The sequence below is a fragment of the Vidua macroura genome, chromosome 15 (assembly GCF_024509145.1).
Source record: "Vidua macroura isolate BioBank_ID:100142 chromosome 15, ASM2450914v1, whole genome shotgun sequence".
NCBI classification, from domain to species: domain Eukaryota; kingdom Metazoa; phylum Chordata; class Aves; order Passeriformes; family Viduidae; genus Vidua; species Vidua macroura.
In genome coordinates, this window is record NC_071585.1 from 13,743,789 (window position 1) to 13,769,804 (window position 26,016).

Consider the following 26,016-nt stretch of genomic DNA (forward strand, 5'->3'; position numbering starts at 1 on the left):
ACTTGGTGACTCTCTCTTCTGGGGACTTGCCTAGACTCATTCAGTGACAGAAATCATGGCTGTGAGGTGGGATGACTTATTGGAGCTCCCAGATGGGCTCAGTGCTTCTAAGTTTGATACCTGGCCCATTGCTGAAGCAGTACTGCTCTCGGGTGACAGAAGCTGAGGGTGACAGGGACAGTGTGTTGGGATGTGGGTCCTTCAGATCCATGGGGAGTGCTGTGGCTGGTTCAGCGTGGCTGTGAGGATGTGGGGAGGGGTGCTCTAGGGACACAGAAGGGGTGGCAGAGGGTCCTGGCCAAAAATGGGTCACTGAGCTCATGTTGAGCTCACTGCACTGGCTCTGACCTGGCTGGTAAAAGCCTGAAAGAAGCAGGTGCTGGTTAGTGAAGCTGCCTTGTGGGATCCTGAAAGCGTGGCAGCATCCATGGCCCAGATGTGGCTTGTGCAGAGCCCAGTTTTCTGTCTGCTGCATCTCCCCTTCCTGTGCAGGCAGTGCCCTCTGGGCACTCAGGCCCTGTGACTGCCCTTGGGGCCCAGTGTTGTGGCTGTTGCTCAGGCAGAGCCATGGTTGTGAGTAGTTTCTTCACCATCTTCCTCCTCCAATGCAGCAAGAGGTGGAGAACTTCAAGAAGGTGAATATGATCAGCAGGGAGCAGTTTGACACCCTGACCCCAGAGCCTCCCGTGGATCCAAACCAGGAAGTCCCTCCTGGTCCCCCCAGATTCCAGCAAGGTAAGAGATGGGGCATGAATGGATGGGACCAAATTTGTGCAGGCTTCTCATGCTGAGAGGTTCTTGGAGGCTGGCTAGCAGTTGGGGAGAAGGAACTGGGCTCACAGGTGTAGTAGATTGTCTAGTTCACAGAATATTCTGAGTTGCATCTTTCCCAGATTAATGCTCCCAGCTCTGTGGGGCTCTGGAAGAGGAGCCCAAAAGCAGGGGTGTCCCAGTGGAGTGAGGAAACCGTGGCAGACTCAGATGTAGTTCCTGGGATTTGGCTTTCCTCTTGGACCCTATCTGAGTACTTGGAAGGCAGCTGCCTGCTGGACCTTGTTTGCCTGTGTGACACCAGGGCTGTGTCCTTGGGGACAGGGATTTGTTGCTGCTGTTAACCACTAGGAAGCAGATACCTTGTGGGGAGCTCTTTGCATCTGCTGCTAGCATTTGGGCTTTCTGGCCAAACTGGATTTCGGGCTGCTTGTGTGGGAGAGCTGGGATGTGTCCCTGCATTCCTGCCCCTGCTGCTTCCCATCTGCGGCTGGTAGTGACGCTCGGTGCCCGGAGCCCAGCGTGACGGGGCGGGGGTTTCTCCCTGCAGTACCTACAGACGCTTTGGCCAACAAGCTCTTCGGAGTCCCTGAGCCTTCCACCATCGCCCGCTCTTTGCCCACGACTGTCCCAGAATCGCCCAACTACCGCAACGCCAGGACCCCCCGCACGCCGCGCACGCCGCAGCTCAAGGACCCGACGCAGACGCCCCGGTTCTACCCAGTGGTGAAAGAGGGCAGGACGATAGATGCCAAGGTGGGACCAGGCTGGGCTGGGGGACAGGAGCTGGGGCTCCCAGCTGGGGCCTGAGGAGGAAGGGAGCACAACTGTGATGCACCGTGTCTTGCAGACTCCACGGAAGAGGAAGACGAGGCACAGTTCGAACCCTCCGATGGAGTGCCACGTGGGCTGGGTTATGGACTCCAGGGAGCACAGGCCCCGGACTGCCTCCATCAGGTACCAGAGACAGGCGGGCAGGATCGTGGAGGAGACAGAAATGGGAAAGGGAGGGAGTGTGCAAAGGAAGGGGAAAGCAGCATTTGATCTTGCAGGGGAGGTCTCATGTTAGGTGACTGCAGAAAGGACAGGGATCAAACCTGCCCTTCCTGGAAAGGCTTGGGGGAAATCTATGGCCTTGGAGAGCAGCAAGATGAGACTTGATTAGAAACATTGGTCACCTTCCTAGTAGACTGCTCCATGGCTCATGTCCCAAACCCAGGATAGTGACAGGGCATGGGTGGGACCAACAGACAGGTGGGATGGAGTGTGACCCACCCCCCCCCCCTCCTGGGGAGGGGTGCCAAGGAAGGGTGCTGACAGGAGTCTCTCACACTCAGCTCCAGCCCCTCGGAGGGGACCCCGGCTGTCGGGAGCTATGGCTGCACCCCGCAGTCCCTGCCCAAGTTCCAGCATCCCTCGCACGAGCTGCTCAAGGAGAACGGCTTCACACAACACGTCTACCACAAGTACCGGCGGCGCTGCCTTAACGGTAGGGACCCTGCACTGAGGGGTGTCTGTGCTGCCGTGCTGGGGACAGGAATGAGGCAGGGATGGACACAGGCAGGGTTCTTCAGGACAGCCCTGCTGGCAGCTGCTGTGTCCCCACGGTTTGTGAGGAGCATGGGCTGCACTCATGGTGTCCACTGCTGGGGCTGGGTGTCATCACAGTGCGACGGGGCCCTCCTGCACATGAGCCCCTGACTCCCTGGGAGAGGATTGGCTTTGTAATCATCCCCTCTTCCCCAAACAGAGCGAAAACGACTGGGCATTGGTCAGTCCCAGGAGATGAACACGCTTTTCCGCTTCTGGTCCTTCTTCCTCCGAGATCACTTCAACAAGAAAATGTATGAGGAGTTCAAGCAACTGGCTGTGGAGGATGGGAAGGAGGGATACAGGTAAGAGGGGAGTCATAGAGTACAGGTCTTTTCTAAGGGTTTGGCCTTTTGCAAATTCAGGCAGTGCCTCTGCCTTGCTTGAAGGTGGGTCTGGGGTTGTTCTCAGCCTCCTGCTGCTGCCCTGTGTTGTGTGCAGCAGTGTCTGAACTGCACATGCTGCTCCCTTCCTAGGTACGGTCTGGAGTGCCTTTTCAGATACTACAGCTACGGGCTGGAGAAGAAATTCCGGCCAGACATATTTAAGGACTTCCAAGAGGAGACCATCAAGGATTATGAAGCTGGTAGGTGCCTCCTTTGGCTCCCCTGGGATTGGCTTTGATAGAGCTCAGCTGCATGGTCCTTCTGAGCCTCTACTTGTCATTTTGAGGAAGCCACCTAGTGCTGTAAGTTGAGGACTGGGGTGTCCTGTTGCTCAGTTCACAGGAGAGGGTTGAGTATCACCATTGTAAAGATTGCTGGGGCTTGGAGGAGGGCAGTGGGAGGCTGCAGCTCTGCCAGAGCATTCCTGTAGAGGCACCATTTCCTGTGGGATTTCTCAAGGCCCTGCAGTGGCTGAGCCTTGTCACCACCACCAAGTCAGCTGAGCCTGGGGACATCCCAAGTTGGGGGCTGCCCAGGACTGATGTAGGTTGCTTCCCTCCAGGTGTCCCATTTTGCCTAGGCTGTGCACACCAGCAGGACAGTAGGGTTTGTGGGGAAGCCTGGAGGAAAAGTGTCTTGTTTGGTTTTTGTGTTGCTTACATCTGGATTGTTTTGGGGTTTTTTTCCCTCCAGGGCAGCTCTATGGGCTGGAAAAGTTCTGGGCCTTCTTAAAATATTCCAAAGCCAAAAATCTGGACATTAACAGCAAACTGCAAGAATACCTCAGCAAGTTCAAGCGCCTCGAGGACTTCCGAGTAGATGTGAGTAGACACAATTCCTGCACCACACTGATGGCCCCTGCAGACAGTCCTCTGAGGATGGAGGATTTTGGGGGTCCCCAAGTGGCAGGAGGGGGGGCAGTGACACCTACTGTCACTCCCAGTCATTGCAACCAGGCCGGGAGCAAACTGCGGGATTGGAATATGGCAAACCCGCTCAGTGTGGGGTAAGGGAGCTGGGTGAGCCTGTCCTCCCCGGTGAGGAGGAGGAAGGAGGACAAAAGAGAGATTTGATGGTTTGAGTAGAGCCAGCATTGTGTGGAGCTTTGGCTCCCAAACTTCTGGACTGTGCCTCTGTGTGGGAAGCAGGTGACTTAAGAGCAAGTTGTCACCACTGTGGTCAGTTTGTGGAAGTCAGTCAGTTTTTCTGTCAAACCTGGCAGCAGGAAATTTGGACAGGGAAGCCAAGTGCTTGGGGTGAATGTGTGTGTTCCTTGTGGGCCAGGGACAGAAGTTGCAATTGGAGGCTTGCAGGAAGGCTGTTTCCTGATCCCGGGGCAGGGGGGCACCTGCATTTGGAGGAGGCTGTACTGATACTGGGGTGCTTCTCTTCCAGCCACCCATGGGGGAAGAAGGTGGACACAAGAGATACCCTACGACGTCAGGGGCAGATGGCAGGAAGCGCTACCCATCCCAGTCTTCCAGCAAAACGGTCAGCCAGTGCCCATCCAGCCAAGCCCACGCCTCACCCAGCCAGCCTGCACAAGAGGATGCCAAAAACCTGAGCCAGCAATCCCCTGCCCCATCAGCTGCAGAGTCGCAGACAGTGGGGAAGTAGAGAGGCTGCAGCGTCTGCTTCCTGCCGGGGGGTGGGGTGGGTTGGTGGGGAATGGCTCAGAGAAGGGCAGACATGAGGGGGTGGGACAGGAAGGGAGCTGGAAGGTGGGTTCCCAGGAATAGGCTGCTTGGGAGAAACTTCAACGCACACGATTTTCTTCTCTTGTGGCTGGAAAGCAAAGACGATCTGCATCCAAAACACCATTTTGCTATTACTACCCTGACCAGAGCCAGACCCGCTCCCAGCAGACCCAACCTTTCCCTTCTCTCTCCTCCTGTGCACACACTCATGTCTTAGCGTCTCTTCAAAAAAATGTGTTCTGGCTGGGTTGGAAAGGGGAGATTTTTTTATTATTATATATATATATCAAGTTTTAAATTATTGCTAGAAGTTCGTCTGGATTTACCAAAACAAGTCTGCTCTGTGTGGCCCCAACGAGTCCCCTCTGTGTCCCCCTCGGATGGCGGGGCAGCCGCTCAGGAAGCTCGGAGGAGCGAGGTTCCCCAGTGGGGGACCGAAGCCACAGCGTGTGACGATGCTGCGGAGCCTCTGATCTCTGACCCGGCTGGCGTCTCCCATTCCACGTACGGCGGTGCCTCTCCAACACCGACCTCTGACAGGAGCATCGCCCTGTTCGTTCTCCCCGCTCCCTTCTCCCCAACGTCTTCACCTTCCCGAGGGTCTGGCTCTCCCTCTGTCCACCTCTCCCTTCTGTCACGGACAATTTGGAAGTCAACCAAAGGACCTTTGCCAAGGATAGGCTTGTTCTGACTCCTTCCTGCGAGGATGGCTGGTTGGGAGGCTGGCAGGCACCTGGACTCGAGCCTGTGTGGACGGTGTACCCGCTGCCCCAGGAATGCCCATCACTTGCAAAGACAGGACTTTGCTGAAGGAGCTTTTCTCTTCCTTTTCCCTTGGAAAAAATGACATAACAAAAAGAAAAAAAAAAACCCACAAACCCCTCTAAAACAACAACAGAAAAACTCTTTAAAAAAAGACACATCCCCCTTTGCTTTCTTCCTTGGAAATATTACTGAAGAAAAAAAAGAAAAAAAAAAACAAACAAAAAACCCCAAAAACACACAAAAAAAAGTTGCCTTATGGTGGAGCTGGAGCGGGGAGGCTTGTTTGCTTCCTGCACCCTGGGGTGCACTGGGCTCTTGGCTCCCCCCAGGCCCAGAGACTCCTCACGGCATTGCTGCCGAGCTGATCTTCCCTGCGGCCTTTCCTCTGACCCCGCAGCTCGCTCGGATGCCTCCCCCGTCACGGAGCCTCCCTGCCAGGCCCGAGTCTCCTGGGCAGGGGCTGAGGGCAGTCACAGCCAAGACTCGTGCTCACGCTGTAGTCACAGCCTTGTCCACAGTGCCACAGCGACTGTTCCTGTCATGGCCTTGCTCACACCCCCAGCCCTCCCTGGGCGGGAGGTGGCTCTGCTCCTGTCTGTGCTTCCAGCCTGGCTGGGGAGTGAGCAGGGAGATTGTCACAGCAGCTGGGGGGACTGGTCCTGGCTGTGAGCGAGAGCTGCTTCTGCTGTAGCCTGACAGGGAGTGAGGCAGCCCTGGGAAAGCTGTCCCAGAGCAGTCACTGGCTCAGGGCTGCTGGTGGGATTTGTGCAGGGGTGAGCAAGACCTGCCTGGCACAGGGATAGCTCTTGCCTGGGTTTCCTTGTATGTTGTGTTGTGGCAGGCGCCTGCATGGAGTCTCCCACTCAGGGCACAGTCCCTGTGCATTTCCAAGGGCTGAGATGACACCATGTAGCTCCTTACTCAGCTGAGGCAGGGGGTGACTGCAGAGCTGCTGTGGCATTTACTTGCTTCATCCTTACACCCAGCACCAGGTGGACTTCGGTGGGCAGACCCTCCCCAGGCTGTGCGCTGGATCCTTTGTGAGGGGCATGTGTCAGGTGTGAGATCTCGGAGATGTCCAGTGCTACGTCTGGAGATGCTCCAGAGGTAGCACTGGAAAGTTGTGTTCCTTTCCAGTCAGACCTGCTTGCCTTGCTGCCACCGTGCTCCTTCTGCTGGGTCCCTGGGATAGCAGGCTTGGCTGTGGCTCGGGCTCAATCCCTGTGAGCTCCAGAGCTGTGCTCCTGTGTGGAGTGGGCACGTGATGCACCACTCAAAGGGTGCAGATCCTTGTGTTGCCCTTTCTACAAAGTCCCAAGCTGGTACTGAACAGTGTTTTCCCGAGGGATCCAGCTGATCCAGAGCTGTGTCTCTTAGCTGGGAGGAGTCATCATCTCTCCAGGGCTGTCCCTGTGTGGCTGCAGGGTGGGTGGGTGGGAGCAGCCAGGAACTGAGAGCAGGAGCAAGAGGGGAAGCATGGCCAAGCTGTCCATCAGCAGTGGCTGTGGGTGCTTGTGGGGTCCTGGCTGAGGCCATCGCTTCCCAAACTGACCCTGCCTCCAGGATGCCGCCTTTGTGTTGGCTGGTGGGCTGGTCTGACTGAAGTGGCTTCATGAACTGCTGCTAGAATCGAAAGCACAGCTGGGTTTGAGAGGCTGGGGAGCTGCTACTTGGCTGTTTCCTGGTGGTGTGATCCTGCCCTGGTCCGTCCACCCCTGCCATGTCACCCTGCAGCTGGTACCACTCACAGGCCTGATTGCAGCAGGCGAGCCCATCCAAGGCCGTGGATCTCCGTTATGGCAGCAGTGCTCTGGGGTTGTGGGGTGGGAATTGGGCAAGACGGGCAAAAGTAACACTTGTACAGTGCTGTGGCCGTGACTGTTATCTCTGGATTTCCCCTCTTGTGAGCTGGAGTCAGATCTCTGAGGTTACGTTTAGAGGCGGGTTTGTCCCACATTTGGGAAGGAGGAGGCTGGAGAGTCAATCAAGGGCATTGTAGATGTGTTGCTGGTTGTTTGCAAGTGGAGGCAGGTCTGGATGTGCCACACGTGATCATTGCTGCTGTGTCTGTGCTCCTTTCGTTGGTGTGTGTGCGTGGCTCTCTTGAAGCCAATTGTCTGTGTTTCAGCAACAAATTCATAGGAAATGGGGAGGGATGAGCTGCTGCTATGGAGTTGTTGCTTGTAGAGCAGACTGTGGAATTGCTTGGGTTGTAGAAGAGGTAGGACATTTCCCAGAGAATTTCCGAAAATACTGATTTTAAATAATTTTTAATTTCTGATCCTGAGGCTCTAGTCTTGGCATGGAAATGTTTTCCCTTCCCCCTCTGCCAAGTCAGTGGTTTGTCACACTAATGTGTGCTCCCAGGGGAAGGTGGGTCAGAAGAGCAATCCCAGTGGTCCCAGCGCCCTCCAGGTTTGTGGACCGTGTGCCTTGTTTAGCTGTCCATGGGACAGCAGTGGGCAGGACAGAGCAAAGATGGACGTGACAGTCCGAGGCAGCTGCTGCTGGCTCACACCTGTCTTCCTGCAGGGAAGGGAGCACAGAACTGTTCCCTCCCACTCCGTGCCAGGGTGCGTGCTGGCAGAGGGCAGGGAGCTCCCAGGTGCGTGGTCTGTGCCCAGCTGGGTCACGAGTGGCTGCAGCGAGGCTCATGTCCCCACTGGATAAAGGGACAGCTGTCCAGAGGGGGTTTGTGTTTGAGGAAGCTCTTGCCCTTCTGCAGAGGAGGGAGTTAGGCCTTGCTTTTAGTCTGGATGCCTCACCTCCACCATGTGTTGTGCTTTTCTGAATTTTAGAGGACTGAGTGGTTGCACACATGCTCCTGTGAGTGCTGATTGTCCCACAGCCCGCGAGGGCTGCTCAGTGCTGGTGTCCAGCCACTGGCAGAGCCTGGGGGGAGCCCCAGCTGCTTCTGGAAGGGCTGAGGGAGGCTGAGTCAGGGGAGCATTCCTCATCCTGCCCCTCTTCTCAGGAGGTCCTCCTTGCTGAGGTTAACTTGTCTTTAGAATGCAGGTGGCTGCAACAGGTACAGAGCTGTGGTGTGAGGTCAGAGTGGAGGTGGAAAGTGTGTTTTTGAGGAGGCTTTGTTGCTTTGCCGTGCTCATTTTGGGGGGAAAAATTTTAAAAGTAATGATGCTGCTGCTCTAGTTTTGCCTATCCATCTCTTCTGCTGCCCCCCCCGGCACCTCTGGTGGCACCTTCTCACTGTAGCCCTTGGGGTCCCTGAGTTTCAGCACCTGCTGGGGACTGATTGTTGTACTGTAACAAACTGATGTGTTTAACCTCAGTGTCCTGCCACGTTCCACGTGGCAGTGCAGAGGGGGCCTTCTAGCTGTTAATGCCTTCCCAGTTATTTTATCAAAAGGAAAAAAAAAAAAAAAAAGGAAAACTGTAAATGTAGCAAGCTGTGTTTGCAGTGCTTATTGTCTCCTGTCTCTGAGGCTGGTTATGTCACTTGTAACTGTTTGAAATGGATGCTGGGCTCTTCTTGAGAGGGTTGTTACACTTGATGTTAAATGCCTCACTGACTTTTTTTAAAAGATTCCAATACAGGTAACAGATAAAAGAATTCCTTTCATTTTTCTTTTTCTAAACAAACGTTCATCTCGGTGTTGTGGAGCGGGTGGCTGGAGGGCAGCATTTCCAGGAGTAGTTTACAGTTTCACTTTCTACAGACACTTGAACATAGGACCGATGTATCTGTGACAAGCACATCCCCTTGGTGGGAAGCTCCAGAGGAGCAGGGAGTGCCCTGGGTGCCAGCTGGCCCCTGTGGAGTGTGCTGGGGTCCCTCCAGTTCCCCACGCTGTCCTCCTGCTCTCTCCCCAGGTGTCAGCCCTGCACCAGGGTGGCTTGTGCCAGTGGTGCCCCTCGTGGGGGGGGGTGCTTGGCACCACTTGGTCCCTCAAGCCTCCCTGCTGCAGCCCTGCTCCCTGTCTTCCCCCCCCAGCCTGCCCTGGTCCCACTGGGCTTGGAAAGCTTTGGGTCTGTGGCTCAGAGACACCCACTGAGCTGCATCCCAGCGAGTGCAGCCTTCTGCTTGCTCGCCTGGAGCTAAAGGGGTGATGGTTCGATGTGCTGGCCCTTCTCAAACCCTTTGTGTCCAACCTCAGCCTTCTGTTTCCCAAAACTAGAGAGTGTGTGCAACCTTCTTCAGCTGCATTTATAGTAGAGACAAACTTAAAATGACTCATCACAGACCATGTATCACTTGGGAGGAAAATCTTGTTAATACGGCCTGCTGTACATGATCCATCTCTGTCGATAGTACATAATCTTTGACCCATGTGCTAGGATCATCATCACGTATAAAAGGAAAAGAGAAAAATGTAAAATACTTGAATGAGAGCTTGTATTATAACATTAATATTATTCAGAGTATCTGCTTTCTAGGCTGATGTGATTCATTATTCTAGTAATGCTTTAGTCCTTTGTAATTTGTGGTAATTATGCTTTTTCCTTTTTAATACAAAAAAAATGTATAAAAATAAAAAGTTCAAAAGACAGTGGTGCCTGGGTTTTCTGTTCTGCTGACTTGCCCTCCCTAGGGAACTGTAGGTGGATGACTGGGTTCATCCTGGTGCAGTTGTGGGGACCAGAGAGCACTGGGGAAGTGACTTTGGCTCCACAGGTAGGGCTGGGCTGACCAATGGTCATTGCAGCACAGGTCAGTCCTGTGTGCCTGTTCCTCGAGGGGTTGCTCTAGCACTGGGGGAAATGTGTTTTTCTTCCAAGCCCCCAGGCAGGACTGAGACTTAGGAAGATCCTTGAGAGAATTTACAGTGTCTTGGATGGTCTGTGGGTACCTGTGCATATTGTTCTGGGGGCTGCTTTCTTGGGTCCTTTCTTAGAGGGGTTCCTTAATCTCCACACAGCTTAGGACAGCAGGGACTCTGCTTTCCTTGGAAAATCTCTAGAATTTATTAGAATTTCGGTTGTATCTCGGAGCAAGGTGAGACTCAGCAGGAGGAGGTGATGCCATGAAGCACATCAGCTCCCAGCCCTCCTTCCATGTCCCACAAGGGGAAACTCCCTTTGCAGCTGTCTGTGGATCAGTGATGAGGCTGTGGCAGACCCAGTTCAGCCCTCTACTACCTCCTGTGCATAACTGCTCACAGGAAGTCAGGCCCTTGTTGCATGTGCAGGGGGGTGTTTCTAAAGCTGTGGCCCCAGGGATTTTCAATGGAGCTGCATCATGTGTCCCAGGTGCTCAGTCACAAAAGCTGGTTTAATTGTATCACACATAGATGGAGTGACTTTGATGTTTCCATAGAGTGCTGACAAGAGAGGCCAAATAATCACCTGTGGAGTCTGGTGCTAAAACCTTAATAATGAGAACCCCTGAGCCATGTGGTCCAGAACACTCCTGGCTCATACACAGGCAGCTGGAACCAAGGGACAGTACAAGTAACAGAGAAACGAAGCATTACATTTCAAAAATAGATTTCTAGAGCAGGTTGTTTTGTGAATGTCTTAGAAAACAATGGCAGCTAAAGTGCAGTCGTTCCAAAGCAGCATATTTAACTTCAGCTTCATGATTTGTTATGTGTGGACAAGAATTTGTTTCCTGATTAAAATACTATTTGACATAAATAATTGTCTCCCACTCTGCTCATCACCAGGCTGGGCAAGAGCTGCTGGGCTGGTTCACTCGTCTTTTTTGGGTGGCTCTGGGATGCTTTCAGAGAGTGGTGTGAGGCTGAGCAGGACCTTGTGTCTCTCAAAGGCTTTGGTCTGTCTGAACATTTTGTCCGTGCCGTGCAGAAAATCCAACACTCCCAGCACTCCATAGCACTGGTTGAACCTGAGAACCAAACACAGATAAACATCACTGGAAGTTACTGAGGTTACCTTGCCCTTTCCATTCCTTTCTGAGCCCAGATAATGTCCATGGGATTTTTGCCCCTGCACCAGTCTTCCTGGCAGCTTTGTCAAAGCCTGAGTGAACCTTGTGCAGCTTCTCTCTGGTGCCATCATTGCCCAGAAATGGTGGCACTGAGCAGCAGCTGTTTCTCCTGGGCAACTCAGAGCTGTGGGAGCATTGGACACCCACGTTACCATGCCCCACGTGCTCTCAAGACCTGGCTGTCCTGGGATATGGAGCAGATGTGCTTCCAGCTGGCACAGCTGTTCCACCCACAGTGTCTCAGCTCTGCAGTGATCCGTGTCCTGGCATGTGGTGACTGAAGTGTCCCCTGGGCTGGTTCTGCAGCAGGGGCAGACTTCTCTGGGCAGCATGTCTGAATGCAGTGCACACTGGGAGATGGGAATGTTTCTCCACTGCTTGGGTATGTATCCTCAAACAGTCTGCTGCAACTGCTCTCTCTCCAGCATAGGAGGCTGACAATCTCTGTCAGGAAGGGTTAATGGTGATTGTCTGGGCAAAGTGTAATCTGATCAGTGTTACTGATCCCAGTGTATGGGAGAGGGACAGACAGGCAGGCTCACTTATTTTACCTGTGTGACCTTGCCCTGCCTCTGTCTTTAGATCACATGAACTGTATTCTGAATTTCTAGGAAGAACCTTGCAGAGAACTGTCCTTAACAGGGATGGAATCCCCTGAAGTCCCAGTTTAACTGCTCTAAGAACTGGCAGCACTCAGCCTGCTCTCAGGTGAACTGGAGAGCTGCTCTGCTGGTGCATGAGTTAGGCAAACCCACTCGACCCTCAGAAAGGAGCTTTCCCTGCCAGTGGTGCCAGCAGAGAGGCAGGAGAATGGAAAGCTGAGCAGTGCTCAGACATACTTGAGGTGGTGGAAGTCGTGGAACTCTGGAGATGGCAGGAGGGGCAGGTGGTAGCCACAGTGAGAAATGCTTGTTGTTACAAGAGCAATGGAGAACCATGCTGAGATTGAAACAATATGAGATCCCATGATCATTGGGCCAGTCATGACAGGCAGAGTGTTGGAGACCTGGAAATGAGAAGAAAGTACCTCATTAATGGGTCCACTACAAGCAGACTCTCCTCTAGGAGCTGAATTGTCACCTGGTGATCCATCACACTGGTTTGTTTTGTGCAAACAATGTAAAGGGGAGAAGATTTCTCTGCAAACACCTTAACTAAAGTTACATAATCATCCAAAAAGTAATAACATAGACAAGAGAGTTCTACTACTGCAAACCATTGTCATAGCCCAAACTCCATAAGCCTGCAGTAGAAGTTAGACATGACTCCAAACCCTGGGTGAGTACAGCATGATTCCAGTAAGTCACCCTGGAGTCTGAGGTGTGAATTTCAGCTTCACCTTGGAATAATGCTGAATCTGCTCTTGGGAAACCTCACTGTGAAAGGGCATGGCCTGCAGACACACACAGCAATGTGACAAACCCTGTTGCATCTCTTCACTGTGTTCTGCCTGTGGCACAAATGGCTCTGCCTGCCCAGACCCAGCTGCATGCCCCATCACAGCTCAGCTGGGCTCCTCAATCATTATGCTGTCCAAAGACTGTCAGCTGGGGAGACCCTCAGAGCAGCCCAGGACTATTGGTAACAGGAGACAGAATTTTTAAGTGGAATCTTTTGAAGGTGGGATGTGTTTTCCTGAGAAGTCTCAGCTGGAGGGGTGTTGGGATACATTCCTTGCAAACACTGATCCCAGCAACCACCACAAAAATCCTGACAGATTTCCAAGTCCACACGATCCTTCAGGCAGTGTCTCATATCTCTTGCTGAAAGCACTGTCTGTGCTCCCAGTCCTCTTGGGGCTCATGGGAAGCCCTGTCCAGGCAGTTCCTTATCTACTGGAGGCCCTTGGATCTGTGCTCTGAAAGCTACTGGAGTCCAGTATAAACAATTACTGCAAGCCTCCAAGAGCCAAGCTTCTTGGCAATGCAGCTCAGCTTCCTCTTCCTAAGGAAGAAGCCCCTAAGGGCATGTTTTCTTCTCTTCTCTTACCATTCCACCTCATCCCATGGAAATCACACTCCACACAGCAACTGGAGGGTGACCATGGAAGAATCCACTTACTATGTGCTCTATTGGGTGAGCATAAATGGAGACCACACCGATGGGGGCTGTCCACTCGTGGTGCTTCTTGTGAATGTGCTTATACAGCACTGGGTGGTGAACAAGCCTAGGCAGAGGAAACAGAAAGGCAGGTTTTGAACTCGGCAAAAAAGGAGTAACAGAACACAGAATTTCTGCAGGGGACTTGCTTGTGTCTCCTCGAACATAAAGATTTCAGAGCAGCTGGCAAGAAGAGTGTAGGACTCCTTGCTTCCTTTGCTCTCTTTGTATTGAGCCCTTATTCAATTAATGTGTCTGTTGGCTTATGATAAACTCAGGCCAGATAAATCCCATAAATCAAAGTCCCTGAATTACTTATTTACTCAAATCTGGGAGTACTATTAGGGGAATACTCACTTTATGCTTGCACTGTTTTGACTTTTTCTACTGGCAACTGTCAAAGAATCAGAATTTTCAGTTCCATGGGTCCTTGGTAAAAAACTGCATTTACCTTTTTTTGGGTGCATTTGTCCTAAAGGGAAACCTACAGATTTCTGAGAGTACTCAGAAATCTTGTGCTTGCTTCTGCTTCTACTGTGCTTGCTTCTGTTCTTTTGTCTTCCTTGCTCTAGTTCTGTCCTCTAATGATGGTGTCAGTGTTTGGAAATCCTGCAGTGTTGGAAGTCAGGCCCTGATTTGTAGGTGCTGTACAAGGGAACAGAGATCAGTCACTGACCCTTGATATTTTTGTCTTTCAGGATAGTCAGTCTTGTTCTTTTCAAAGAATGCTGGGTTACAGCTTCTGTGAAAAACTGCCTGTTCTGTTTCTTCCTTAGCATTTAAGCTGTTCCACCTTTAAAATTCTACCCATTTTTGTTTACTACAATCACTGGCAGCACCAAGGCCTCATGTTGTGAGGGTGGATTTCAGGACCTGTAAGGTTTCCCATATAAATACAAGATTGGTGGAACAGAGGGACGAGGATTATTGCTGTTGTAGGGTATGAGTATAATCTTAAAGGCATGGAGGAAAATCAAGCACCTGTTCCTGTGTTCAGCTCACCTGTGTGTATAATAGAAGAGAATTTCCTCTACTACAGTAAAAATGCTTAGCTCCACAAGAAACCATTGGAAGGTTGGTAATTCCTTGCTGAAGGTGTTTTCCCACCATTTCATGATGTAGAACATGGGCACAAGCATGGGATAGGAGACAAAGAACTGATTACCCAGCGCTGTGTAGATGGCTTTCCACAGTTTCTTTCTGTCCACCTGCAAAAGAGAAGTCAGGACTTGAGACTAAGAAAGAAGCAATGCAGTTTTAATTGGAAGGATGAAAAGGCAGTTAGTTTTGGGATCAGCTCTTTAAGAAGCAGTCAATCAGGAGCCTCATACCACAACTGCCTTCCTCCCTGCAGTGGGTATACAAGATTTGACTTGATCCTCCTGGAATCCTATCTGGTTGCAAGAGAAAGCATAACAGGTTCTTCTCCCCATTCCTGGCCTAAGAGACTGCAGGAAGTGTTTAGCCAGCAGAAAAGGCAGAGCGAGAAGTACTTACAGGATCATTCTTGCCCAGCTGAATGCGATAGCGAGTAATGAAAGTTGGCTTTCCTGTTATATCAGCCACCAGAAGGATTCCATTGAAGCCCCAGAAAGCAAGTGCAGGCACCAATGCAGCCCCTGTGGCATGAGGAAAGGGCAGAGATGTGTGAATGAATTGGGAACTATGGCTAAATCAGAAACAAAATACACTGGCACTGTACCCAGTTGCTGGGACCCAGATGTGCCAGGTGTGTGTCCCCTGCCCCAACATGCTTTGAAGTGGAATATGGGTAAATTCTGACATCCAGGTAAGATCAAAGAATGGGAAGGAGGTTAGAGCAGACAAATGTCTCAGAGGTTGAAACTTGACATAATTGAAGCCAAGAAAAGGCTTTTCTAGGTGGCTGGGAGGCCTGTGTTGCTTTTAAACCCAAGTAGGATAAGGTTGACTTGCTCTAGAACCTTGCAAGGTCCCTACCAGTTCTGTTCACCAGCTGCTAATCACAGAAAAGAGTTTTGTAAGTACTACAGCAAGAGTAGAATTCACTAAATTTACTTATATTTTTAGTAATTAGTTCTACTGAGTCATTCAGTTCTCAAGGAGCAAAGTGTCTTCACAGGGAAGCCATTTCAGAAGCAGGAAAAAGATCAGATTTTTAATCTGCACAGGGTCCTGATGGTGACCCCATCCAAAAGCAGAACAGCTGCACCACATCACCTGTGGGTACCTTCCAAGCCAGTGCTTGTCAGAGGGAGGATTAGTGAGTTTGGGAAGCTTGTCCATGTCTCCCTTTTATATGTAACACATGGATGATTTCTCTTGAGAAGCATTGTTAAAACTCACCAACGAGGAAGATTGTCCACTCATCTCCCTCCATATGGTCATAGAACTCCAACCATGCTGTTTGCCAGAAATTGCCTAAAGTTATATTCTGCATAAACCTGTGGGAATAACAGTGGTTGGTTGCCCATCTATTCATCCACTTTTCCCTCTTTCCACAGAAAAGTTTCTCCTCAAGCTGCTTTGCTTGAACAATCTTACCAAGAAGCAGTGTTCACTAAGGCAGTGAACATGAGCAGGCCGGTACTGAAGACATAGGCAGTGATTCTCAAGGCATCCGAGAGCTTCTTTCCCTGTGAGAAGCAACAAGAGTAAGCACGTGCTGCTGTGTTCTGCCCTGGCATTTTTGGTATTTGAAATGATGAAGGCAGTCCTGTGATGGCCTGTTTTGCTTCACACACACTCTGAAGAACACAATAACAAAGCTGTTGTGGGATATTGTGTATAATCATCCATCTGTCATGCTTACAGAGATCTGGTGCATGACTGATGTGGAATTTCATTGGAGTAACCAAAGGGAGAGAAAGGACCACTGATTTTTTTCCCTCTCTATTTGGCATATTGCTCAGTACCTGGAGGGCTACAGTGTTAGGTTCTGGATAACTCAGAGCAGTGGGAAAGGAACACTGAGCAATAAGGAATGTGCTCCATCTCAGCACCTCCTTCCCTCAGTATTTTCTCCCTCCCAGGATGCAGTGTTTTCTCCCCACAGCAGTCAAGAACTGCTGTGCTCAGATGACCTGGTTAACAGGAATAAGTATATTCAAAAACCAGTATTCAATATATTTGAATATTTAAATATTCAAAACAAAGATGTTTAGCAAATAAAACACAAATTTATAATTAATGATCTGTCTTTTGGAGTAGTCCAAGTTGGAATTGGTTCTGGAGCGCAATTAATTTGATTTTCGTGAGTGAATATGAATTATATCTATCTGCAATGTAAATGTTTTTAAAAAAATCAATGCAATAGTATAATAACCAGCTATTGTCTTCTTCATTCCTCTTCCTTCCTGTTTTTTAACTGTGGTGTTGTGTGGCACAAACAGACTGGAGTGAAAACAGTGTGATTCATAGCTGCTGTCCTGCTCACCTCCTGTCAGAGAGGACAAACAAGAGAGGCAGCTCTGAGAAATGCCAAATGCAGGTGATTTAAGGTAATGCAAGATGAAGGAATCCTCTTTACATGGCTTTTAGATTTTGTAACAGCTACAGAACATTATATGTGGCCCAGGACTTATAAGCAATATTTATTTGTCCCAGGACAGAACTTTGCTTTAGCACTGAAACATTCACTATTAAAACAAACAACCAACTAGTTCCTCCTATCACCTCCTTTTTTTTTTTTTTTTTTTTTTTTTTAATCGAAAAAGCAGATAGGGAGGAAGAAACTGACAGGACTCTTGCCCTACAGTTTGATATTTGTGAACCCTATGGGTTTATATGAGAGCAGTGCAATCAGCTGCCACTGTTATTACTGGGGGTACTGAAGGGCAAATGCCAGGCTGGCAAAAGCCTCTCCTCCAGCATCAGATAGTGCCTGCTGGATCCTGGACCAGAGATTTGCTCTCTTAGCAGTTTCATAATTCCAGCTGCATCCATGTTATGCCCCATGTATGCTGATGTAAGACTTTTTTAATCTTTAGACCCCAGACCATCACTTACATATTCTTTAGAAAAAAAAAAAAAAAGTTACAGAAGTTTTAGAAAGCTTTGAGCTTTTTAACAGACTCGTATCCTATAAATCCTTTTTCTCCTGGGATGAAGAGCATACCAAACAAAAATTCTGTCTTACAAATGTTAGAATTTCCAGTTAGCTCAAATAAGGTTTCAGTTGCTTTAACATCCTCCAGCTCAAGAGTTTCAAACCTTTGTGACTCCTAATAGTCACAGACACTGTGCATGTCCTGCTTTGAGACAGGACAGAGAGGAGCTAAAGTTCAGCACTTCAGCTATTTTAACAGCCCTTTGGCTAGAAACTGTCTTGTTTTAAGGCTGTGTTTTTATTGCGTATGATGAAGTGATTACATTAATCCCACACACTATAATTACATGAGATGTAGAAGTAGAGAAGTTTACATAGAAAAAAAATCTTGTTCATCAAGTCCAAGTGCTTAATACCCTGTTTCTCCTCATGCCAACAGCTACAGCACAGTAGTTTCCAAACTAATTCATGGATTCTTGCTCTTAAAGTGCTTGTAGAAGTTGGCAAATTCCTTAAGTGCAGAACAGGGCTGCTGCTGGCAAGGTAAAGAGACTGGGGCATATCAGCTGGCCATAAGAGTTTAGCAGGACCACTCTGAGGACCAGGCCCAGTGAGGTAGCACAGCTTCTGTTTATGGGGGACTGTGGTGGGTTCTTGCCAGGAACGCATAGATAGCAGGTCCTTCCCCACTTGCTGCTGCAGCTGCAGTACACTGGAAGGGAAAAATGCTGGGGAAGTGTTGCTTTCGTGATAAGAGATGAGCTCCTAATTATGCAAAAATGTTCGGAATGAGGATGTGTCTGTCACTTCTCTTAGAAGATGATTCAACACATTCAACCTTACAAAGCACCTGCATGACAAACGATGAGCTTGAGCCTTTACCTGCTTCTGCAGCTCAGTGGTGGAGGAATATCCAGAGTCTGTTTCCATCTGAAATAAAAGGTGATCTAAGTAAGTGAACCTTGGCCAGCTGGAGAGTCACAGAATATGATGCAGACAACAGCAAATCACCTCCACTTGCTGTTCAGTGCTAAAAGTGTAAAATATTTGCTCTCTGTGCCATGTCCTGTCCTACTCCATCCTTCGTGTGTTGGTCACGGAGAAAGGCTGAGTTCTTGAGAAGAAAAATGCCCTTATTTCTTGAGGAGTTAGTAGTGTCCCAGAAGATTAACAGGGATGCAAGGAAAACAAGGAAAAATGGGAGAACAGCCAAAACCAAAGTTTTGCTTGTGTCAGTGGTGTGTTGTGGTAAGTCTTCCTCCCTTGATCTGGCCCAGGAATACACTGCAGCACCCAGTAGCTACTCCAGCCCTTCCCAGGCTGTAAGGAAATGATAAAAATGTGGGACATATGTTCTTCCATAATTACAACATGCAATTAAACAAACAGGGATGAAAACAAATTGAGTTTGGGCCACAGAGAGTTAACACAATAGAGCCCCACAGCCTTCACTCAAACTGAGTTATAGTTTAAGAACATGATAAGTAAGAAAATAATCTTTGCTTCAAGTCCTGCTATGGTCACGTAGAGAGTTAAAGTCCTAAATGGGCATGTGGCTGTCTCATAATGAATCTCCCTGCATTTGGCTCTGGCTTGACCCTTTGTTGATGGTTTTGTTAAAAGAAATTTTAAAAATATATCAAACCCAAGGTTTGAGTAGCTGCTGGGACTTCACTGCTGGCCATAGCCATAAAGGGATCTGCATTTCAGGCCATGTTCTGGCTGCCCTAGGGATTATTGCATAGTTGTTTTTATATTTCTGCAGTCTTATAATCAAATATAATTAGCAAAAGTTAACAAAACATTCCTTAATATTTTCTTGGTTTCACATGGTCTTTAAGAACAAACACACAACTTCTAGTAACATGACAGCCAGATTACTGAGGATTGCAGAACTGAATCCATTTTGCTTTCCCTACTCAGCAGAATATTCAAGCACAGGCAAACTGTTATTACCTAAAATACAAAGGCACAGAGAAGGTTCAAACATTCTTTTCTAGGATACAAACAGTTGGAAAATTACTCATTAGGAAGATGATATTCTATTACCTTGATGATGGAGGGAAGCCTCTTGGGAGGCTTGCAGCGTTTCAGAAAGGAGGAATAAACTGTCAAAAAGAAATCCTGTATTAGTCAGGAGTTTTAGATTTGAAATTATAGCCTTTTGGGTATGTTCTTACAAATACAACTCTGTTTATTGACAGGTATTCCCAGCTCTGTTACTTTACATATTAGTATGCAGGTCAAAGGGCATGAGATAGTAAAATTAGACACCTTCCTGCTTACTCACAGACAAAAAAGAGCAAGACCAGCCCACCACAGCACACACTTTAGTGGAAGAAACTGATGTTAGACAGTTCTGAGAAGGAAAAAAGAAAAATAAGGCAAAAAGGGATTTGAAACTTGAAACTCTGAGGCCAACTCCCAACTCTGTATTTCAATACTAGGGCTGGAGGTACTCCTATGGGAAATGCTAAGTTTTGGTAGCAGTCTTAAAAAGAAACCAAATCCAATTTCACTTTGTGTCCCTTGGCCAAAAAAGGTAGTGTGAGAGGTGCCCTAAAATGCTATTGCTTAAAATGAGAATGTACTGGGGAATCTGCAGTGTCCCAGGGCTTCCTGTCCTTCCCCAGACACAGAGCTCCTCACTACTGCACTTCGTGAGCTACCACAGCCAGTCTGTGGGATTTGCTTTTCTTCTCATACATTGCTTGCCAATCACAACTTTATTGATAAAATACAGCTGAACTCTAATATATCTGATGAAGAATACACATAAGAAACAACCAAAAAGAGAACAGCATAAAGAACAGGCCACAGGCCAAATTTAAATCGATCTTAATTTTTAAAAGACCTTGTAATCACGTCTGTTACATAACATCCACTACATGCACATCTTGTCCCACAGGTCCTCTCAGGGCAGGTGTGCCCACTGCCTCCAAGAAAACACTACTAAAACTTGAAATATGTCAGGCTTGAATAATCCATTCCTTTGAGGCTTTGCTCCATTCCAGCTTTCTTAACAGGTTGTTCAGAGCTTTGAACAGCTCTGTGTCTGCACAGAGGGAGATTTCACAGCTTCTCTGGGAAATCAGTTCCAGTATTTGACAGCCTTCACTGTAAGTTTTTTCCACATGGAATTTTTTTTTATTATAACTCCTATTATTTGCTCTTAGGCTGTGCACATCCCCATCTTTACAACCACCCAGTAGGGAGCTGAAAAGAGCAATATCCAATTATTCTGCTGGGACAGTAAAGTAAATAGTGCTGGCCATAGTTTTCTGTGGTTAAAGAGATTATTCTGCTCTGACGACTTTGTAGCAGACAACATTAGATTAGGAGAGGCAGATGTGAAAGGGGAACTTCACTGAGCTGGAAGGCTGATCCTCCAGAGGTTCCTCCATCCAGCAGAGCTGACTCAAACCTGCTGAACCTTTGCATGTGAAGAGTTCCAGAGCACAGCACTATAGAAAATGTGACTCTGCTTTGAGTTTTTAGAAGGAGCTATTACTTGATTGAGTCACATATTATGTGCATTTAGGAAAGAGTCAAAATTACAATCACATTTCTAGTACCCTTTTAAAAATAATCAATTTATGACAGAAGGCTGGCTTGGGCAAAGACTTCTACTTCAAAGCAGTGCTGCCACATCTGCTTACCCTCTGTTTCAGAACACTGCCTTTATTAAGCCTCTTTTCAGGATAAAATTTTACATTATTTACATTAAACCCAGAAAAAATTGGATAGAGTAGGTTTTCCCCAACATCTCATTACCTACTCTTTTTTTATTGTGTAATGTCTCCCCTGATTCAGAATACACCAAATACATTTAAAAACCATTAATGTAACCATGGCTGTTTCAGCAAACAAAAAAGTCATTCAGCTGCTTGGCACTGCTCTCATGTTGGCATATTTTACAGCCCCAAATCAACCACTGAAGCTCTCAGCTGCCTGCAGCTATTTCCAAATATCAGCTAGAACCACTACTGCTTAAAAAAAAAAGTTCCTTTACAGTTATTTTGAATTAGATAACACAAAATTTGATCCAAAGCAAATTCTCAACCCTAGAGTAAAAGTAATTGCTTTTCCAATCAGTCTCTTGACATTAAAGGGGAAACATACACTAGTCAAACAAGAATTCTAATACATTTTTTAATATTATTATTTCAATGTGTAACTTAATTTGCTCAAAAACTGTTCATTAAGTCACAGATCTTGTTTTCATTGAATTTTTCACTTCTGGTACTGAAAAAAAAGCTAGCTTGTCTAAGTCATGTTTTAAAATGCTCAATATAATACATAATATAATGTTCAATACAATCTGAGTATAATCTGAAAAAAAACCCTGCTGCATTTTTTTACTTTTTCTTTCTTACATGTGAATTATTATTTATGCTCCATGCCTGCTGTTCTCTTCTACTTCTGGTGCCCAGACAGCCTCAAGCTGAGGCAGCACAGGTGCCCCTTCCCTGTACTGCACCCACTGCACTGCATCCTTCTGCCACCAGCCACAGACCTGCACGGCAGGCACAGCTCAGAACAGCTCCATGTGCTGTGATGGACTGGCTGCCCACCCCAGCTCCTTGGGATTCCTCGTGCCTTCCTCCTGAAGCCTCTGGTGTAGGTCTTACTTCACTGAAATCAACCTTTATATGGCACAGACAGTGGAAAACTGCTCCTGGGAGAGCAAAGGCTGTGAAAGTACAGAACATACAGAACAAAAAACACAGGACCACTTACCTGGTCACCTGAACAGCTGCATATCAGCCACTCTGTGTGGACAGACACAGGACCAGCCGTGGTGTTTGAAGTCCTACCAAGCACTGCACGGTTTTAGGGGAACCCCTGTTCCTAGAAAAGCTGACAGTGGACTTCACACAGACATGACATTGCCTTTTAATGACTTCCTCAAAGACTCCATCATATCTTTTCAAGCACCCTTGAACTCTGGCTGCCTGTTCTTTGCTCACCAGCTGCTGATGGTAGCCTAGGAGAGGTCTTTTTGTCTGTTCAGAGCAGAGTTCAACTCCTCACTTTTCACAACTGCTGTCGAAACTTTATGAGGCTTTAGGCAAGGGCAATGGGGGTGTGTTTCCAAGCAGGAGCTGCCTGTCCCCTCCCAGACAAGTCATGTGAAGCCAGTGCCATGTCACTGTTAGTGCTGGCAGTGTTCCCCGTGTGTATGTGCATGCTGTTACTCAGTTAAGCACGTGGAATACATTGATTCTGCAGGTAAGTTTTTCATCGTTGTACCTGAGAATAAAAAAGCCACCAACACCCTAAAGGTAAGTAGTTTTTATAATTCACTAACTCATGGTTGGAGCACAAAGTAGCTACTGCCAGTGCAACTGAATGGGTCAAAGGTGTATTTGTTAAAAGCAATAAGGGTTACTGTGGAATTTGGCAAAAACCCAGCAGTCCAGTTTTAATCCTGTTGTACTAAATCTAAAAATTACTCCAACTCTGTTGCTACACAGTGCCTTCAACCAGAAACAGGCTTTGCTTGCATGGGTAAGATGAAGACACACATAGGTTAGCATGTGCTTGGGCTCAGTTGTCTTTAAACATGATGTTTACAGACCATACAGTGTGTAATTATGGTATTGCAGAGAGCAAGATGTAATTTACAGCAGCATCGATCTTTCTTATGCAAATGTGGCCCCAATCTGTTACTTAGCCCATAAATAGTGCCCTGTTAAAAACTAAGCTCTGAGAACTGAAGGTGTTACTATCACAACTTTCCAGATCTCTTTTTCCACAGGAGGAAAAACAAGGAATACTACTTCTGCCTCACAGTTAGCCTTGTTTGCCCTTCACAGGTGAAGCAACACACACTCTTCCTCTGTAACACCTCGTGCCAGCAGAGCTGGAACTGCAGAGAGCTCTGCAAGAGTGAACAGCGTTTAACACTGTTACTGTTTCCATCGTCACTTTCTCTTGACTAATTCCAACTATTCCCCGGTAGGGACAGAAGTTGTAGTTCTTAGCTGCTGCTACTAACTGGTATTTATCAGACAGAGCAGGCTCAACAGAGAGGAACGTGATTCCTTCAAACTATTTACTCACGTGCAGAGGAGGAAGTGGAAATGAGCATCTCAAGAGAGGGGTGCCATAAGGATAATGTCCTCAGCTGATCTTTAGATTTGAGCTTGCAGGGGGAGGGCTGTTCATCCAACAGCCAATAGTATTTGATAAGAGTGAATTTCAGCCATCAGTGTTCCTTTTGAACCACTGCTCAGTTCCAACATGGGTGATCTCTGAAATATTCATACCCATAGGGACAACTCAGCACATTAGTCATAGGGTTGTAAATGCCATTTAACTTCTGCTGCAATTTTGTGTCTAGCACAGGTTGTCACGAATCAAACTGCTGCTTCTGCCTGCTGGCTGCCCTGTGCTGGTGTCTCCACCACAGACACTCCAATGCTGCTGCAATCTTTGCTGAGCCATGCAAGAAGTCTGATTTCTTCTCAGCAAAAAAAGCTTTTTGATCAGACACTTCCTAACACAACTTCGTTCACTCCCCAGAGTTTTTTTAACAGTCACTGGTTGTGTCATTGTTTGAGAGGAACAGGGGAAAATCTGTGAAGTATCTTTCAGGGCACTGGACAAGCCCATACTGGTAGCTGCTCTAAGGCTGAAGAGGAATCTGAACTTGGCACACATCACCCACTGCCTAATTCCCTGCATTCTGAACCAGACTTCTCACCCTCTGCCAGGGTACGTGTGCCACCACCTAGCACTGCAGCGGCTGCTTTGGGAGCACCTGTGGAACAACAGAAGGGTGAGGAAAACATAAATTCACCTTTCAGGATTCCCACAAGTACGTTTTCTTGTGGCACTGTGAGCAAGCTCTAAAGAAAACGCACGACAGGACATGCAGCTCAAGCTGCCCAGTGTGAAAATGTTGAGCTAAAGACCTTTATTCCACCTTATAATGCAGCTCTACTCTCATGTGTAGATGTGAGGACTCTTCAAGACTTGCTTTGGAGTGCTGGAGCTGGAGGCAACCTTGGTAACCTCCAAATACAGAAATGATGGGACTTTTTAAAGAGCAGGGTGCCTCTTCCAGCTATTCTGAATCTTTATTAGCCATGTCATGTTTGAAAAAAATTCTAATCTCATCAAGCAAAACGCGTCTCCAGTGCTTGCAAACATCCTTGAACAGCTTTTTTTTACAGACAAATTTTTACACACTACAAATGTAATTTATCACAGGTGATTATTGCCTGCAACACATTTTTATTACAGTACCAAGGCACAGATATTTACAGTGGCCTGAGGAGATGCATCCTCCCTTTCCCCCTGGATTCAACATCCCTTCGAGTGCCGGGTTTACGAGCAAGAAAAATGACTCTGAACTCTTTTGGGAAATAAAAATTTCACCTTATATTTACAGGGTGCTGTAATCCAGCCTGCTGAATTTCCCTGCTAACAACACAGATTTCCTTGAACAAAACCCCAGACTCGACTGACCACAGGAAGAAAGGTGGTTACTTTCTGGCAGTGTAGCATATTGCATGTTGCATAAATTGCACAACACCAGAGACCGCAGAGATAAGGCAAAACAGTAACTCTCTACCATCCCTGAAGATAAACTCTGAATCAAAATAATGCTCAATAAAGGGAATGTACCAAGATGCTGACAGCAGCAAGGTCACTCAACACAGCAACACTTGAAACACCCTCTTCTTTTCTAAAGGCAACATTTCTGCTGAGGCATGAACATTAAACCTGAGACACTGAAAGATACCAATATCTGCTTTTGCAGATACTTTGATCAAAATGCTGGGCAAGTAGCCGAGATTCAGGGAAAGTCTCCCATATGGTGGGCAGACAATCCAGTACCAGAACATATATATTTATAGAGACACATATTTTATAGATATTTTATAGATGCATAGATATTTTACAACAGATGCAACCCCGTCCAGAAGGATGGTAGTCTAAAATAAAGGAAATACGATCTAAGTTTAATTAGTAGACGAGCTTCCAAATGAATTGCCTATCTGCCATCAGCATGAGCCAGCAAAGCAAGTGTTGGCAGCCGTGTTACACAAGCAGTAGCTGCTGTACCAGCTACAACCTTCTGTTGCTAACGTAATTTAAATTCCATTCCTGGAACAGGAGAAGCCAGACTAAAAGTCTGCAGGTGAAGTAGGGACTTAAATGACTTCTAAACTCCTGCAGGAAGAAGCAGAACTTGCTCCATTAATGCGCTTGATACGCACTACACCGTAGGAGCAACGCGTGCCAGGACAGCAGCGTTTGCTCTCTGGGCTTTAGGAAATCCCCCTTGGAAAACAAACCCTCATCCCACTCCCACCCTGCGCGCCCGCGGCCTGGGAGCCCGGGGGGGCTCGGGCCTAACCCCGACCCGGGGACCCCCTCACCTCCCCTTGGTGAGGGAGGGGCGGCCGCTGCTTCTTTCGGGGACGCTCAGCCAGGGCCCGGCGCAGCCCGTGTCCCAAGGGATCGGGGTGCTGGGGGCTCCCCATGCTGGAAGCCCACCCCAGCCCCGGTGGGCGTTATGGCGACGCCTCCCTCAGGGAGCGGCGGCACCCAGCTTCCCCCCCCGCCCGCGGAGTTTGGACTCGCCCACCGCTGGCAGCGCGGGGAGCCCGGGCGAGCCCAATAGCTGCATTGCGGGGGGCGCAGGAGGAGGAGAAGCACCAGCCGGCCAGGGCTGGGCGCATGCGCGGCGCGGGCACGGCGGCCGCGCGCACTAACGTACCCGCCCCCTCCCCCGCCCCGTCGCGCGCCGCCGCCGGC

At 48.3% G+C, this 26,016-nt stretch overlaps 2 protein-coding genes across 5 annotated transcripts in view; one reads left to right on the forward strand and one right to left on the reverse strand.

The window, feature by feature from the left end:
* LARP1 (La ribonucleoprotein 1, translational regulator) overlaps positions 1–9,717 on the forward strand; it is a 45,801-nt gene extending 36,084 nt beyond the window's left edge. For both annotated transcript variants that reach the window (XM_053990760.1, XM_053990761.1), the window contains exons 13-20: positions 612–735; positions 1,322–1,527; positions 1,622–1,728; positions 2,109–2,260; positions 2,522–2,666; positions 2,838–2,947; positions 3,441–3,568; positions 4,143–9,717. In XM_053990760.1, coding sequence (XP_053846735.1) covers positions 612–735; positions 1,322–1,527; positions 1,622–1,728; positions 2,109–2,260; positions 2,522–2,666; positions 2,838–2,947; positions 3,441–3,568; positions 4,143–4,364 — 1,194 coding nt within the window. In that variant the 3' untranslated portion in view covers positions 4,365–9,717. The remainder of the gene's footprint in view (positions 1–611; positions 736–1,321; positions 1,528–1,621; positions 1,729–2,108; positions 2,261–2,521; positions 2,667–2,837; positions 2,948–3,440; positions 3,569–4,142) is intronic.
* On the reverse strand, positions 9,419–25,929 carry FAXDC2 (fatty acid hydroxylase domain containing 2). Of its 3 annotated transcripts, none has more exons than XM_053990764.1 (11): positions 25,638–25,929; positions 21,985–22,115; positions 19,294–19,352; positions 18,127–18,174; positions 15,741–15,832; positions 15,543–15,640; positions 14,715–14,836; positions 14,220–14,425; positions 13,179–13,284; positions 11,957–12,123; positions 9,419–11,015 (listed from the first exon to the last, which is right to left on the reverse strand). In XM_053990764.1, the coding sequence occupies exons 4-11, from the start codon at positions 18,172–18,174 to the stop codon at positions 10,859–10,861; spliced, it is 996 nt and encodes a 331-aa protein (XP_053846739.1). In that variant the 5' UTR covers positions 19,294–19,352; positions 21,985–22,115; positions 25,638–25,929; the 3' UTR covers positions 9,419–10,858. The 3 variants fall into 3 exon arrangements, with proteins under 3 accessions (XP_053846739.1, XP_053846738.1, XP_053846737.1); XM_053990763.1 differs by having other exon boundaries at positions 21,985–23,128; XM_053990762.1 differs by lacking the exons at positions 18,127–18,174; positions 19,294–19,352; positions 21,985–22,115; positions 25,638–25,929 and having other exon boundaries at positions 15,741–16,099.
* Between the last annotated feature and the right edge of the window lie 87 nt (positions 25,930–26,016).